This window comes from Apus apus, chromosome 4 (genome assembly GCF_020740795.1).
Source record: "Apus apus isolate bApuApu2 chromosome 4, bApuApu2.pri.cur, whole genome shotgun sequence".
In the NCBI taxonomy this organism is placed as follows: Eukaryota; Metazoa; Chordata; class Aves; order Apodiformes; family Apodidae; genus Apus; species Apus apus.
The window spans coordinates 14311249-14328591 of NC_067285.1; the positions used below are offsets into that span (position 1 = coordinate 14311249).

The following is a 17343-nucleotide window of genomic DNA, read 5'->3' on the forward strand; positions in this document are numbered from 1 at the left end:
TGGGCTCTGGGGGGTCTCTGCCTCCCCCGTCTCCACCATGCTGGGAGTCAGTGTGCTGCAGAGCAGCCACAATCAATGCCACCAGCTTTGGTCCAAAGATTCATACAGCTGCACAGGGAAGCAAAAGCACAGGGAAGAGGGGAAAGCGGGGTCTGAGGGAGTCACCCACCAAATCACCATCGGAACTGGGGAAGGGGGGTCCAATCTGGGCACAGTGTGGCTCTCACCAGGGCTCACAGGCAGGATGCTCAGTCTCTGCCTCAGTTTCTCTCCCAACACAATCCACCTAGGAGCACTGTTGCTGGAGCACAGGGACAAAGCAAGCAGTTAAGCAGCAACAAAAGCTTCCACCCACCATCCTTTCTTGTCCTGCAAACAGGTTCACAGGGTCAGAGGGAGAGATCTCCCTATCAGCCCCCTCCCTCCCCATCCACAGGCAGAGCCGACCTGCAGGTGCAGCCCAGGGATGCTGCCAAGGAGTGCCCTGGCATCATTCATGGAGAAGAGTCAGAATTCACCCCCACACCTAGTCTGTGCAACAGCTAGTGCTGCAAAATCAAAGCGGAACATCTTAGGGCACCAGTGGACCAGGCAAACTCCTGTCACCTCCTCACCCTGTGCTTGTCCCAGTGCCTGGGGCTGGCCAGGCTGCGACATCCTTCAGATGGGTGAACCCCATCACCCCTGGGAGTGCACGGAGCACCCATCCAAGCAGTCCTGACATCCCTCCCACCACACACAGATTCTCCCAAGAGGATCTCAGCTCCACTGAGCGTGACCCACACATGCCACTCTAGCACCTTGCACACCCCGTGTCTTCCCACCCTGCAAGGGCCATGGAGGTGGCTCTGGGAAGAGCCAGGAGCAGGAAGTGCAGCAGGGACCCATCCTGTCCAGGCATGGCTGCTCTGCAGGCTGGTGCTGAGTCTGACAGCACACATTCGTGCTTTTCAGGGTGAGATGACCACAGACCTTGGGGACACCTCGCTCCTGTAGAGGTGTTGGAAAACACCCCGGTGCCCACTCACATGCTCACACACAGTCCCAGTCCATGGCATCCCAGCACACAACAAAGTCACGACCGTGCAGCAGACACCCCGCCAGCCCTCCCTGTCCCCTCCCCACATGCCCAGCCACTGGGACCTTGCACAGGACACACTGCTCCTCACATCAGGACTCCCCTGCTCGCCCCTATAAGCAGATGGACACCATGACCGAGGACTCTCCTGTGGATGCAGCAAACTCAGAGCCTCCTTGGGGACAGCTCTGGAGACCCACAGGCTGCCCCCATGTTCCCAGAGGAGCCAGCACCACCCACACCCGTTACCTTCCAAGGACACAGGCTCGAAGAGACCAAATTGCTCCAGCACCTTGATGAAAAGGACCAAGACCACCAGCACCGCAATCATCTCAAGGCCTTCCAGGTTCATGGTGGGGGTGTTTCATGGCCCCCCAGACCTCCACTCCCTCCCTACCGCTGTCCTGGAGCCCCCTCACCCCAGCACCGCAGCTGCTGGACCACACATCCCCAGGGACTCCTGCTGCTGTCCCTGAGGGGGGATCAGCTGTCACTCCTCTACTCAGGGGCACCCATCATCAGCTGTGGGCAAGCAAGGGGCTGTAGCAGGTGGCTCCAGGAGCCAACAGCTCAGAGCCCAGGCAGAGCAGGGCTGTGTCTGCGAGTAAGAGCAGAGGGAAACCAAGCGGAGGGAGGCGTGGGGGGTGGTGTGGATGGGGGGGCTGGGGAGGGAAGGAGGCATGCCCTCCCATCCCAATGACACCACCTCCATCGATTTGCTTAATGCAGTTGCTAGGGAAACGGGCCGCAGATATTAAAAGGCACTCTGTCCCAGGGGGGGTGGGGGGGCATGGGGAGGGGACAGGATGCTGGGCACTGGCTAAACATCCAGGATGGAAATGACTCAGACTTGTTCTCTGTGCCCCACGTGTGTGCCTGCCCCATGGGGACCACCACGGCTGAGCACCTCAAAGTCCCCACAATCCTCTCCTGGGGAGGGTCTGGGGCAACATGTCCAGCTACCCCACTTCCAAGCAGGCTTGGGTCCAGCTGTCTCACTGGGACTGGGGCAACAGGCCAGTAGCAGGGGCTGCAATGTAGGATGCTGGAGACACTGCCAGACCCACAGGCAGTGCAGCAACAGGCAGGAGAGCAGGGGACACAAGTGCAAGGGACCAAACAGGACCAAAGGACCCAGCCAAGGTCATGCTGCAGCTGGAGGCAGAGGGCAAACCCAGGTGTCCGTGTGCCTCAAGCACACATCCACACACAGCCGAAGGGGCTATATTTAGCTCCTATGCTCTTTTTTTTATTTATTTTAAACAGCATCCCAGCCCTTGCCTGGCTGCTCAGTCACAGGCCAAAGGGACTACCAGGGAGCCAGGCATCTGCTGGTCCCTGCCCCATCACCAGAGCTCAGCATCCCTTGGGATGCACAGCTTTCCCCAGGGACTCTGCAGGTGCTGCCCATCCCTGGGTAGATGCATCTCACACAGGGCATGACACAAAAGCAGACCCAACTTTATCACCGGTGTGGCAGGCAGGGAGCAGGGCTTCCCCCATGTCACCACTGCTCCCCACCCTGCTTTGTCCCCCACAGCAGCAAGGCTGGCTGCCCCAGGCAGAGGTGGGATGGTCATGCCCAGGCAATGGGGCAGACCTGGTGTCCAGCTCTTGCGCCTTCCTGCCCCCCACAAAGGGTTCTGCAGATGGGACCAGGACAGAAAGCCCCTTTTCCTCCCTCTTGTGTTTGTGCCAGAGGAGAAATATGTCACCAGGTGAAGAAATGTCACCCTGGGACACCCACAGGGGGAAGAGGAAGGCAGAGGTACTGGCTAATGCTGACATGAGCTTCCAGAAGAGCTGCCCCACACCAACCCCCAAGGCTCAGAACCACCCCCTCCAGCCTCCATTCCCAGCACAGTAGGCTGCAGGTTTGTCCCCTGGCAGGGGACAGAGAGGACTGGTGTTAAGTCTAAGGTCACAGCAGGGCCGGGCTACCTAGCAGCTCCGTGCCTTCAGGCTCAGCATCTCCTGCCCGCCTGGTGTGAACTCCCAAGGCTCTAACGCCAGCAGAAGATGCCAGCAATGCATCAGAGGCGGCTTGGGGAGAGAGATGAAAGTCCTCCCTGGGGAAACATCCTTCAGGGTGGAAGTTTTCAGACCTGACATTTCCTTTTCTTGGAAGGAGGAGAGTTTTCAGGCACTGAGCCTGGATTTCAGCTGGCTGGCTCCTGGCTTTGCCCCGCCCTGAGCCAGTCCATTCGGGGACAGGGCAGCAGAGGCCTGTTGCACTATCAGAGGAAGTTTCCCACTGACTCCAACCACATTTTTAAAGCCATTTTTCTTGCTAAGTAAGCCCCAGTTACAACTCCTCCTCTCCCCTAAACCTCATGTCCATCCCATGCCTGCCAGCCTCCCTGGTGGAGCACCAATAGATCACCAACTGGCTGCCATGTCAGGATTACTCATTTCCACACTGGATCCATTAATAAAAGCCCTCCGCTGTTCACTACCAGCAAAACACAGAATCCCACCAGAACTGGCACAGACACTTGGTGCTGGTCCCATATCCCAGTGCTACACACTACACCAGAGCCCAGCTCCCACCACCCCCAAACTTGCCCAGAGCACATCCTCTCCCACCAAGGGCAACTCCAGATGGGCTGGGGGTGTCAAGGAACCACCCAAGGGGTGCTTCCACCATCTGGAGCTGTCCCAAGGATGGAGAATCCCCGTGATCTCACATAGGGAGCTTTACCCATGGAGCCAGAGCCACAGCCACCTGCAATGGAAGCTCAAAGGACCATCCAAAACATACACACCCTACCAGAAGTGGGACAGGGCTTTGTCACCCGCACTGTCAAAGGGCATAGCTCCCAGAGATGGCTCCTCAACCCTGCAGCCAGCCAGCATTTGGTCATGCCATGGGAGGAACCATGAGGCCCTGGCTGAGGGAGGGGTCACACAGATAGATGGAGAAATGCACGCCCCAGACAGGAGAGGCCCTGCACGTCCCCAGGTAAGTGGCACAAGTGCCACGCCTCCTGTCCTGCTCCTTGCCTTGGGGGTCTCACCCTGCAAAGCCCCTTGCACACACAGATCCCAATGCAGTGGGGCTTTGAGAGACCCTTCACCAGGAAACCCAGGACCCCAGCCACATCTCAGAACTCCCCAACACACTGGCTGAGGTGCAAAGATGTAGGTCATGCCCAAAGGGACCAGGAGCCCCAAAATGCAGGTTGAGGTCCCAGCATCAGCACCTGGCACCCTTCCCAGAACGAGAGCCACAGAAGAGCCTGTCTGAATCCCCACCCCACAGAGGGGAGCAGTATTACCCGAACACCAGCAGCACGGCGAAGCCAAGTGCCCCTGGAGCACCGTGACTGCCGCCGGCTGCTCTCGCACACAGCAGAGCAGGACCAGGACCAGGAGGAACAAATAAAATGACTGAGGAGAAGAGAGAGAAGGCCCAGAGAGGCAGAGAGGGGGCTCCCCAATCCCACTCTCCCATACCAAGAACCCAGCTTGCCTCACCGCTTGCCTTGTGGAATGAGACAGGATGGGTCAGCATCAGCCTGTGTCCCCATGAACCCAACCCCGTACCTTCGATGCCACTGATGATTTTGAAGCAGCGGGTAGTGAACCAATAGGAGATGAGGAGGAGAATGGCAATCAGGGAGGCATAGAGCAGGCTGTCGTTGTGTAAGGATGTCCTCTCCATGGCTCCATCCCCTGTGCCCGTTTGCGCCCCTGGCCCAGCCCCGTTGGTATCTGGGGCAGCCCTGTCCCAGCAGTCCCCCCGACAGAGGAGCCACCACCACGGGCAGGGAGGCGGGGGGCCGCACGGGCAGGCAGGCAGGTAATTGGGAGCAGCGTGTGAGAGCCAGGCTCCCAAACCAATTACCTTAATTGTGCTCAGGCAGCACATGGCAAACAGTTAAAAATAACCCTCCTGGCCCGGGGGGAGAGTGGCACCATCAGCCAGGAAAAGGAAGCAGGGGGCAGAGCATAGACAGGGCTCGCTACACATGTGGCTGAGTCTCCAGGCCACAGGGCCAACAAGTCACAGCCTGGTGGCTGCTCTGAGCTCACCGGTGACCTCAGGACACTCAAGGCTCAGTCCCTTACTGGCACCTCCCAGGAGGAGTTGGGAGTCCTGGACACTGGGCTCCCCAGTGAGCAATGTTGCAGCCCAGGACTGGCAAAGACCAGGATGCCTGCTAGGATGACTGTGCCCATCCTTGCTCCAGACAGTGAGCCTTGAATAAAGGCCTGCTGGGCCAGAGGGCTGGTTCTGGCAGAAAGGCACTGGCATCTCATCCCCTGCACCCCAGAACAGCACCTCCCCAGGGATGCCTGGGATCAGCCTCCCCTTTTCTCAGCTAGGACCCAGACCCAACCAGCCTTCTTCCTGCTCTGCAGCACCGGGGCACTCTTGCAGTGCCCCTGTGAATTTGGGCACGCTCACCAGCTGACCTCAAACCCCAGGGATTAGCTGCATCCCTGGACCATGCCTGACCCCACTGGCCACCTCACAGGACACACAGCTGAGGGAGATGCTGGACCAAATTGTTTCACACTGACACTTCCTAAAGATGTCCCATCCCCAGCCCTGCAGCTACAGCCAGGGGACATGGCTACCCAGGCATGGGGTGAGGAGTATGGCATCAGCCCAGCTGTATCCACTTCGAGGTGCAGAACTCAGGCATTAGGACCCTTCCCTTCTTTCTCCCCCAATACCAGCTTCTCTATCCACAGGAGACACAGGACAAGGTGGCAAAGTGGCCCCAGCAAGCACCCACAGCTCAGCGCTGGGGAGGGTGACAAGCTCTATAATGCTGCCCCAGGCACAGCTGTGCCAGGATGGGCAGCCCAGTCTTTGCTGCCTGTCCCATTTTGGGCTGTGACAGTAACAGCCATGAAGCGTCCCCCTGCCCAGTCACCCCAGCCCTGGCTCTCCAGCACTGCCAGCAGTGCAGCCCTGCTACCTGGATAAAATTAACCACCCCACCAGCCACCAGCTGTGTACAAATAGAAGTGTCTGGTAGGTTTCTTGCCCAGAAAGCAGCTCTGTGCACACAGCATGCCACAGGCACACAGTGGGTAAGATCCAGAGCTGTCAGGCAGCCAGATGGCTACTCTCTGTCCCCATCCTGTCAGAAATTGGGCACAGGAGACTGTCCTCTGCTGCAGGACAGGAGAAGACAGGGAGAGAGCAGGGCAGTCACCCATTGCCAAGGGACCAGACTCGTCTCTTCAGGAGGCGATCACAGACCCTGACGATAGCCAGGGTCTTCCCTGCAGGGGAGGCACCCCTGTGGCTACCCCTTTGATGCTTGTAGCCTGGTGCCACAGAGTGCTGAAGGACTACCCCCCAAAATGTGCCATGGGACCAGCTGAGACATAGTGGAGGTGACAGTCCCTGGGCACAGGTGGCCAGCAGCAGCCCAGGTCATTTGGGCACTGCTGACCTGCTGGGGAGTGAGGCTGATGGATAGGAGCCTCTCCTGGTTTTTTTGGTTCTTGGGGCCATCATCCATTAGGGAGAGTTAAATTTAGGTTACAGCTGATCCCTTATTACCTCGCTGCTAATCAGAGCGCGAGCAGATTATTAATAAGCACATTAAAATATTGGCGAAGTGCTATTTTTGGGAGGTGAAGTCACAGTTTTAATCTGGTTAATTGATTGAGTCATTTCTCTTTCCCCCCATTGGTGACCCGTCCTTGGCTATCTCCCCAGGGCACCCAGCCAGGAGGGCACCCCATGCTAGGGCCCACCTGGCTCTGGTGAGCTCTGTGGGACCTCTGCAGGGAAGGCAGAGAGGCTCATTGCACCCCAAAATGGGCTGATGGGGGAGGAGAGAGGGAGGAGGGGAGAACAGCATCCCCGTGACCCATGTGCCACATGGAGCAGAGCAGCAGCTGGGAAGGAGGGGATCCTGCAGAGCGTACAAGGCTGTGCAAGCTCCACATCCCCCTTCCAGCCCCAAGCTCCAAGCCCAAGGAGGGCACAGGCCTGCCTGGCTCTGGGTTTCCCTACAGTTTGTCTTCTCCCACAGCTCAGGAGGAAATGAGTGAGCAGCAGAAGATGGCACTGCCAGCCCTGTCCTCTGCGTCCATCCTAGCTCCATGCAACACAGCCACCCTGCACACTCCAGAAGGGCTGATGGGGCCAAGCCCTTGGGGCCACTGCACATGGCCAGGCCAGAGACTTGGTCCTGGTGGGACACCCACTACTGACTGAGCCCCACAGTACCCATATGAAAAGCCCAAGACACCAGGACAAGGACCTATAGGACATAATTGCAAGTGGTGGAGACTGGAGGACCCCAATGTCCCCTTTCATGACTCCACTCCATCACCTGCAGCTCTGCCCCTTGCACCCAGGGTGGGTGGGACTCAGCTGACTCATCCTCTGCCCACTCCACTCCAGGCTAGTTGGCCAGTGCCCCGTGGAGCCAACTAGTGGGGACAGATGCAGCACCGCCTGCAGGCACACCCAGCCTCTGGAGCCCGGCATGCTGCTCCACCAGGCCCACATTTACCCTGGCACCCCTGTCCCTGTCACCATGTTGTGGGCTGGCATGGAGACCTGAAGGGCCCACAGGGCTGGGAAGTGATAGGAAACATCCGTGGGGAGGGTTTCCTGGAGCCAGGCAACCCTCCGTTACAGAGCTCGGGTCCCAGCGGGCAGGGAGGTGGCACAGCAGCAGGGCATGGCTCACAAGGCAGATACCACTCTGTGTCCCAGCCTCCCGCATGGCACTAAGAGAATCTCCAGGGGCGAGGACACCCTCTGGCTTCATGGACAAGCATGGACTGGGGACAGCCAGAGGCTCCCCTCAGCAAGGACAGGACAGAGCCTGGGAGGCTTTTTCTGGGCAGGTTGGGCCCTGGCAAAGGCAGGGCAAGTCCCAGCCACACTCCAAGGTGTGATGCTGCCACACTGGCCCAACTAGGCTTTCTCCATGCTCCTGGCATGACACGTCCCTCCCCAGCACCATCGTGGCCCCAGGTGGCAGCTTGGGGTCCTTGGTGGGGCAAGACTATGGGGAGGACAACCTACCCCAGGCATGGGGACATGAAGATGGGGACAGGAGTCAGGGCCTCAGCACGCATAAAGCACACGATAACCTCCCCTAGATGTACCCATCGTGGTCAGGAGGTGGCTCTGGGCTCACACCCAGGAGAGGGGTTCCTGGCCAGCTGGCTGGGCTGCACAGGGCCTGGCAGGGGAATGTGGGTCCTGCCTTAGCTGTGACAGCAAAACAGGGGGCACACAGGTGGATGCAGGCACCAGGGTGTGTCACTGCCCCAGACCACAGGCGCACCCAGGGCTTCTCCAGCCAGATGATGGAGGGTGCAGCCCCAGCCCCAGAGGCATTGGATGCCTAGCATGGCAGGGAAGGGTTGGGCCAGCAGCAATTTATTTGCACAGCAGTTTTCTCATACTTCACTTCCCACCAGTCTCGACCCCAAATAAAACATTCCACTCATCCCAGGTCAAAAGGGAACCTGCAGGGGCTCTTGTTGCCTCCTGTGAGCATCTTCAACTTTGCCCCACACAGAGCCCAGTGCAACCCCTCCACCTGGGGCTCAGCACTGCTCAGCACCTAAACAGCATTTTCCCCCCCTCCCCAAATAACCCACAGAGTGCATCAGACAGACACACACAACCACCCACGCCTGCAGAACAGAGCCCCTGTGCCCCCCAGGGCAGCACCTACCTTGGGAGAGGGTCCCGGTGAGAAACTGGTAGAAGAAGCGGATCACCCGGCCCAGCTGCCTCTTGCAGCGCTGCTGGCAGTGGCTCATGGCTCCAGCTCACAGCGCTGGGGAGGGACCCAGCCGCCGGCAAACAGCCCCCCAGCTCCTCCAAGCAGCAGGCGATGCCCGGGGGAGGACAGACCCTTCTCTGCCCGGAGTGAGCCTGCGGGCATCGGCAGTAGGTCCAGCCCGGCGCAGAGGGCACAGGCAGCGCTTGGCAGCGCGGCAGCCGCCAGGCCCCGCTCCCAGGCGGCAGGCAGCCTGCCAGGAAGTTTTGTGCCGGGATGCTCCCGTGCAGGCTGGCTGCGGATCCAGAGGAGCCAGGGGGCTGGCGGCGATGCCCCTCCCAGGGCTTAGGAACACAAAAGCTGATCGCAAGCTCGGTGAGGGAGTGGGGTGCCTGGGTGAACCCCCTCCAGTGCCGTGCCAGCCCCCTCCGTGCAGCAAAGTTGCAGGAAGAGGCAGGGAGAGGCAGCGAGTAGCAGCAGGGTGGTGGGGGGAGGGATGTTCGGGGCCGGGGAGCCCAGCAGCGCCAGCCAGCTCTCCGGGAGAAGCAGATGGATGCCTCCCTGGCTGGCAAAGCCAGGGTTGCCCCCAGCTTCTGATCCGCCCCTTGCCACCAGCTTGACCCGGCACTTCACGCCCCGGCTGGCCGGGAACCAAAGGCAGGTTGGTATGGCAACCCACAGACTCCACAGGTCTCGCTGACCAATGAGGCACTGCTGCATCCCAGGGCCGCCTCTCTCCAAGAGCAGAAAAGGATGCCCCTTCCGGAGGGGAGCCGACACCGAGAGCATTCTGCATTCTTCAGGGTCAGCCCTCTGCTCCCACTATTAAGTACTGTGAGCATCCTGCATCCCTGGTCATCAATCGTCTGCTCCGGCCAGCTGGTGCTGCAAGCGTCATGCATCCCTGGACATCAACCATCCAGCACTGCAAGTGTCGTGCATCCCTGTGGCAACAGTGCTCCAGCACTGCAAGCATCCTGCATCCCCAGGCACCAGCCCTCTGGCACTGCAAGCATCCTGCATCCCCGAGCATCAGCCCTCCAGCACTTCCACCATCCTGCATCCCCGGGCACCAACCACCCACTCCCACTGGCTCCACAGAGGGGAGGAGACAAGGATCAGTGCAAGGATGGGAGGAAGCTGAGTCTGACTCCCAGACAGCTCAGGCTGAGAGCTGCTCACCCCAAAGCTCAGCCTGGCAGCGACTTCCTAGCTTGCACAGTATGTCATAGCCAGGAGAGACTGGTGCGTGGCAGTGGTGGGATTTCCCTGCTCGCAAAGCCAGTGCAAAAATGCTGTGTGCAGACTGGCAACCACATCCCTTCCCCAAGTCCCATTTTCCCAGCTGCAGTTCCCTCTCCACATCACATCCACACCCCAGACCAGCAGGATCTGTCAGCTCTGCATCCATCCAGGCGCTATTATCTCATAAGCTTCATCTCTTATTAATGGGGGAGGAAGGGAAGAAAAAAAAAAAAGAGACTTGATGGAAAATATAGCTTCTGCTCCCTCGGGGATGGGAAACAGGGAGCAGGCGTGATCAGCCAGGAACAAACAGACTATCCAGTCCCTATTAATGCCTCAAACAAGAAGCCCCAAGGCAAGGGGCAGGAACCCCTCCCCAGTGGCTGGTATGGAGTAACCTCACCCTTGGATCCCCAAAAGAAGGGCTATCCCCTCCAAACCAAGCTCTTCCTCTCTGTTATACTGGCTATGCCCCTGCACAAGGCAGCAGCCCTCCAACAGAAAGCCCCCATACCATGGCAGACAGTGCCCTGGGGCAAGGGGTATACAGACAGCAGGGGATGCTGCACTGGTCACTGCAGAGCTGAGCCAGGTTTGGGGAGACACTACAGCAAGGCATGACACAGCAGAGCAGGGGTTTGCAACCCTACAAGAATACACCCACAAAGTCCAGGGCTAGGGAAGGGCAGCAAGGGACATCGGCAGGAGGAAGGGGACAGCCCAGGCCAGCCAAGGCATATTGTGCAGGGGACACAGAGGCACAACTGCAGGATCAGTCTGGGAATGCAACACCCAACTAAGCATACCCCCTGCAGACCTCTTGCTCACTGTTGAAAGTTCAGAAATTTGGGCTGAAAGTGGTGCCCAGTCCCCTTCTGCCACCTTCCATGGACAGGTCAGGGGTTTAGGACCCTCATTCTCATCTACAGTATCCAGGAGCCCTGCTCCTGTCTCAGACTCACAACACAAACATGCTGGAACAATTTCTTGCAACAAGCAGACCCGGTAGGCTGTGTGACACAAAGCCAAATCCTATAAACACAGAGCACCCCCAGGCTGGGAGAGAGACCCAGCTCCATGGCATCACTGCAGGGACCAGCCAGTACTGCTCAGCCCGAGGCAGCTCCAGCATCCCAAAAGGGACATAGGAAAGATGGCAGAACAGCCACAGGAGGGTGCCAGAGCCCGCAGGACCTAACAGAAAACCAAGTTTACAGATCCATTTCAAACCCACCATCTAGCTCCTTGGGAGCCAGATCCCACCCAGCCAGGAAGGTTGCTCCATCCCAGCACATCTCAAGCAGGTGGGAGATGTAAGTGCTGTCCTGTGCATCCTGGTCGTGATGGCTATATGGGACAAGGGAGCTCACATACCCTCCATCAGCATGCATAGACCACCCCACACCAACCTGCAGGGACACGGCAGGGGAGGAAAGCCCAGCACCGATGTCACCCACACAACATCCAGGCTCAGCTGGCAGCATCCACAGGTGCTACAAACAATCCAGAACCAGACAGTGCTTTCCAAAGCAGCATTACTCTTCCAAGCTGGCTTGGCTCTTCAGAGAGGCCCTCGTGCACTGCTACCAAAACAGAAGCTCATGGGGACCGCATGTGCTGACAGGGTACTGTCACCTCCCCCTGCACCCAGCAACCCCAGCAGATATTTTGCAAGGACTGTGGATTGCAAAGAGATGTAAATGGCTTGTTCCCATTCCAGGGCTTCCTCTGAGCACAGGCTCCCCAGGCTGGCACCAGCAACCATGTCTTGCCTTGCAGCAGGGCAGCAAAGCCACACAGTCACCAACCCACCTCTCCCATGGCAAGACAAAGAGGAATCCAGCAGAAATCAAAAGCAAGCCACAAACGAGGGCTGTTAAGCCCACTCTTACATGTACCTCCTTGCTGACAATCTGTCATCTGGGTCACAGCCACCACGGGTGCACCTCCCCAGCCTCCAGTCCCACCTGTGCTTCTCCCACACCTGCTCCCCCCGTCAGGAGGCCAGCGGTTCCTGAGCCCCTGCCCCAGCCCCAGGGGAACTTCAGGCCCCACAGTGCCTCAAAGGGCAAATGACATCTTCTCCCTAACAGATACTTGGAGCCACTCTGTCTCTCCAGGGTGCCCAAAAAGGGACACAGCACTCCTAGAGCCACAGGACTGGGAAGGAGGAAGACCATGGCTCCAAGCTCTGTCTCCAGCTCAGCTCCTCCCAGGTGCTCTGGCAGCCGCTCCACACCTCTCAGTGCCAAGCCTGTCCTGGGGACTGACCCAGCTCCCTGCCGTAGGGTATAAATGGCAAATTCAGGGAACCCGCAGAGCAAAATTGCTCCTCTCTTCCCCGACCCCAACCCCTGCTACTTGCCTGCAGGTTTTGGGGCTGTGCAGAGACACCTCCAGCGTGGACGCACGGGAGCCCAGAGCAGCCCACGCAAGGCCGGTGAGGTGCCACGGCCCGGTGTGACCCAGGCGCTGTGCCGTCCCGGTGCCGATGCCGCTGCCTGACGCTAAGAGGAGCCCCTGCACAGCTCAGCCGCAGCGGCGGGGCTGCGGGGAGGTGAGCCGGGGACAGGGTTCACTCAGACGGCCGTGGCGGCTGGTGGCGCAGGGGGGACAGGAGGGGACAAGGTGCGGTCGTGTCGGAGCGCGCAGGGAAGCGTGGCCAGCGGGGCAAGGCTGTGCACACTTGGGCAAGGTTTCGCGGGAGCCGTGAAGGCAGCTGTGTAGGGACACACGGCAGCAGCCACACTCCGCTGGAGTTCCCGAGCAGGCTGAAGGGACAGTGGCAGCATCGCCGGGGAGGGGGACACGACACAGCTGTCCACACTAGAGCCACTGCTTCCTTCCCTGCCTAGGTCCTCTCCTCCTGAGGTGGCTTCTTGGCAGACAAATCGTTCCTAAGCCACTGACATCTGGGCTGGTACCCGTCGCGGGAGCGCTGGGGGCCGGGAGCAGCCGGGGGAATTCACGCTGGTTCCTGGCCATGAAATATTCATTAGCTCAGCCACAAAGAGAAGGGGAAAAATAAAAGATAAACAGAAGGAGGGGAGCACACACAATGCTCGCATGCTCCACGTGGCACAGACAAGTCCACGGGTTGGCTGGATCAAGGTCTTCAGGGCTGGCACTTGTACATGGGTCTTCTGGTGCCTGTGTAAACCCTGCCCCACTGCCAGGGGTGTCCTGGGCACCTGAACACCCCTGGAAAATGCAACCAGAAAAAGCCATCCTTGCAGGAAGCTACATGCTCACATGCGTGCCCAGCATGGGCAGGGACACCCTGGGACATGAACATTCCCACGGGGCACCATGCTGTGCTGGTGCTTGGGGACTTCTCCCACCTGTACAGCCCTAGATGGTGCCCATGCTTCAAAGTGTCTCAGGCCAGGCCACACGCTCTGGGAACAGAACCAGAGCAGGGGTCCAGCCAGAGGCACCCTCACCAGGGTATCTGGGGGCTCAACAGAGTTGTCCTGGGGTTGGCAGAGGGCAAACCCCTGTGCCAGCATGTGCCAGCATCTCACTCAAGGAGAAAAGGCAATCAGAGTGGGAAGGAGACCCATTTTCATTAATGAGGAACGGAAATCAGAGTGGCAAGGAAGCAAACTTCCCTTAACGAGGAAAGACAATCAGGGTGGGAAAGATGCAGGGTACCCTGCAGCCCTGTGCCAAGCCTCAGGTCACCACAGGGACTGGGCAGACACTCAGTTTTCTCTGCACCTAAATCCAGCAGTTGCCCTTTCTGGGGGATGGAAAACATACACATCTCAGCAATGCCCAACCCACAGCTGCTTTGCAAGGGGACAGGGTGGCTCCTAGCTGGAGGAAGGACTCAGCAAGACTCACCCCAGAGCCAGGGCACGTCAAGGGATGAGGAGGACATCTTGGCAGCAGGGACTGCGGTACTCACAAGTCCCTGGTCCCAGCCACACTACACCGGGGCAGGTAGCTCCATCGGAGCCAAACACTGCTGCCATCGGCAGAGGAAGGCTCAACACAGCCAGCCCTGCGTGCGGTCCCGCTGCCGCTCCTGCCTCCTCCCAGCCCTGCGGACCAGCAGCCTCTGGAAATCAGGGAAGTGCTGAAAATGTGATGCCAGAGAAAACAAATAAGGCAGCTAATGAGGTAATTTGCATAGCTATTAGCAGGCAGGATTTGCAGCGGCTCTGACATGAGATGTGCTGTCACAGCCAAGCATAGCCCGGGGGCTCTGCTGGTGCTTGCAGAGGGAAATTCACAGCACAACACTGCTGCATGGGCCCACCACAGGCACCCACCACCCCACCAGGCCAGGGAGGCAAGGGGGACAGGAGCAACCTCACCCAAAATATATTCCAGGACAAGAACAAACCCTTTCCTACCTCACACTGGCTGCCAGCAAACCCAGCACACTCCAACTCCCAGTAGGTGCAGTTTTGGGGTGTAGGGCTGTGCACAAAGCCCAACAGCAGCACCAGTTCTGCCCCCATCCTTAGATGCTTGAGTCAGGAGTCACCACACCCACGCTGGGCAGGAGGTTGCTGGTCACCCTGGTACCTCCAGGGATGCAGGGGCAACACACCTGCAACCTGCTCTGTCAGAATAAATGCCAGGTCAATCAGCTGTGTGATGGAGAGGGGTGGTGTGCTGGGCCACCCTGCGCCAGGCTGCCAGGGCATGTCTGCTTTTGATCACAAACATGCAACGACAGCTCAGCTCATTCTCAGCTGATAGATCTTGTTAAAAAATGCATGTGATGTGATCTGTCTGCTTGGGAAGGCACTGCCAGGGTAGGAGCCAGGCCCAATGCTGTGCACTAGTCCTGCAGCACTGACCTACCAGCAGCTGGCAAGCAGCAGGTGCTGGGGCAGCAGTCTGGCTCTGGTGGCACCAGGCTGGGGACTGGGACATGCTCTAGCCAGTAGACTGAGCCTGGGGTGAGCTTCAAAGCACTCCTGCAATGCAGGGAAAGAATGGGAGCACCCCCACCATCTGACAGCAGAGACAAGCAGAAACAAGCAGAAACATTCATGGATGGGTGGTCAGACAGACACAAGCTCCACCAGCAACTTGGGTGGTGGGTATTGAGCAGAGACTGGGGCCAGAGCCACCCTAGGGACCACACCAGTGTGTCCATCACCCCCATTACCCCTGCGATGGCCCCCAGCCCTCCAGGTTATGCTGGGGTACTAACTCTTCCCAAGCTGTATTTTTTAAGTCAGTTCTGCTAAATATTTCAGGGATTTACACAGAAAAGCTCTCTGTGCTTGGCAGCACGTCAGCCCCGTTGGCATCATGCAGGTGGCCACAGACACCCACCCCGACAGGGTGTGAATAATTCATCACCCCCACACACAGGGTACTGAGCAGGGGGGAGAAGAAGACAAGGCGGGGGGGACAAGCTCCATCGACCCCCACCCAGGCTTCTGGGGTGCGCCCCAAGACCCTTCATGCTCTGCAAAGGAAGGGTAAAGACCAGCACCAGCATCTACAGGGAAACTGAGGCACGGAGAAGGGAAAAGAGCCAGAGCTGAGGCCAAGCCTCATTATAGGACTGACTTGTCAAGACAGCAGTGGTAAGCAAGGACACTACAGCCTGCTTGGAGCATCTGGAGTCTTCTCTGAGTTTGTTGGAGTGGCAAAACAGAGCAACTCTGGAGGCACCCAGGAGAGCATCACAGCCCCAGGACCTCCAAAGACCGCAGCCTTTGACAGCAGGGACCTTGCTGTCCCGGGGTACAAGGCTCATGCCAGGGCACAACACAACCACAGCATCTCTTTAACCTAAACTGGCATCCTTTTGCCCCTTGGATGCCCACACTGCTCTGTGCCCATGGCACCCCATGGGGACCAGCAGGGGTTTCCATCCCCAGCACACCATGCCATGTCCCCAGGCCTGTCCCAGTTCCCACTCCAAGTCTCACAAGGGTCTCCTGAACTCCAAGACCAGGAAAAATCTCAGCCTGACCACAAGCAATGCCAGCCCAGCTTTCAAATCTGCTCTAGGGGAGCACATGGCCCTTGGCATCCCAGCAGGCTGCCACCTGTCCTGGCCCCCCTGTGAACTCCTCTCCAGCTTTGCCACACTCATTGCCCCCCACCAGGCCACAATGATGATGACAAAATAACAAGCCCTGTGCAATCACACACAGGTTGGGCTCCAATAAATAGGAGATGGCACTAAGCTAATTTCCTTGCAATCAGTGCTCACTCAGCCACCTACAGCTCTGGCTGGGCATGGTGATGGGATGAAACACAGCAGGGACGGGCTGGGATGCAACCACAGCTCCCACATGTGCAGGCAGCGTGGAGCTGCCTGTGGGGCAGGCAGCAGGACACCCTCCATCACCGAGCCAGACACTGATGGCATGGGAAAGGCCATTAAAGCATCACAGCTTATCCAGGGGCTCCTGTATGCACTGGCACTGCTGGGAGAGGGAAATAAGGCACCTGAGGGATCCCAGGGAGGGGAAACATACTTCAAACGTCAGGAATCTCCCCCAAAATGGACTTGGATTGAAGGCACCAAGAGTGTTTGTTGCTATTAATAACTCCAGTGCTGCAACAAACTCTTGTCCTCAGCTCCCTGGCTTGGATCATCCCTGCACGGGGAGATGCAGCGACAAGGCAGGGAAGAAGAACAAAGTGACAGTGCGGATGCAGCTGCCATCCTGACCCACAACTCTTCAGCTGTCCCCATGCCAGCAGCCCCTGGCACTGGCTTGGAACCCCTGGATAGGTGACAACCTGGCTGGGGAACCTGGAGGCCTTAGGACAAGGGTGACACAAAGTCAGTGCTGTCCCCCTGACAACCCACAGCCCACTTGCACCTTTCTTGTTCCCCGAGAGATGGCTCAGCACTCTGGCCCCCTGCCCAGCACTCCCTGCCCCACAGGGCAGCAAGGCCACCCACTTGGCATCTCTACAGGGCACCCGCTCAGCCCACTGCCAGCCCAGGTGGGCCCCCAGAGACTGCCTTGTTAAACTGACATTTTGGGGACAGGAAAGCTATTCTTGGTTGTTTCAGAGGCAGCGTTTCCACTGCAGTTTTTCTGCCTCTGCTGGAGGGAGGGATGCTCTCCCTGGGTGTGCTGTGGCAGGTGGCTTTGTGTTGGGCTGCAGTGCTCAGCACCAGCTCCACACCACAGGGTTGTCCTTACCCTGCCTCTGCTACCTACCTGGTGCCTGGAATCAACAGACCCAGGAGCAGGTAGGAGAAGACCCCCCTGGATTCCCACCTGGGCACAAGAGTCAGGAGCATCCCACCTCAGAGAGAGACTGGTGAGAGGCACAGAGGAGAGTCTGAGGACCATGCTCCCACTC

At 58.6% G+C, this 17343-nt stretch overlaps 1 protein-coding gene across 4 annotated transcripts in view; it reads right to left on the reverse strand.

Annotated features, from left to right (window-relative positions):
* KCNIP2 (potassium voltage-gated channel interacting protein 2) overlaps positions 1-17343 on the reverse strand; it is a 44476-nt gene that overhangs the window by 16185 nt on the left and 10948 nt on the right. Inside the window, exon 1 of one of the 4 annotated variants that reach the window (XM_051619577.1) lies at positions 8749-8882. The exons of 2 other annotated variants lie outside the window; for them this stretch is intronic. In XM_051619577.1, the coding sequence (XP_051475537.1) occupies positions 8749-8836 (88 nt within the window). In that variant the 5' untranslated portion in view covers positions 8837-8882. Of the gene's footprint in view, positions 1-4624; positions 4817-8748; positions 8883-17343 lie in introns of those variants that run through there. One more of the 4 variants, XM_051619579.1, reaches the window with a different exon arrangement.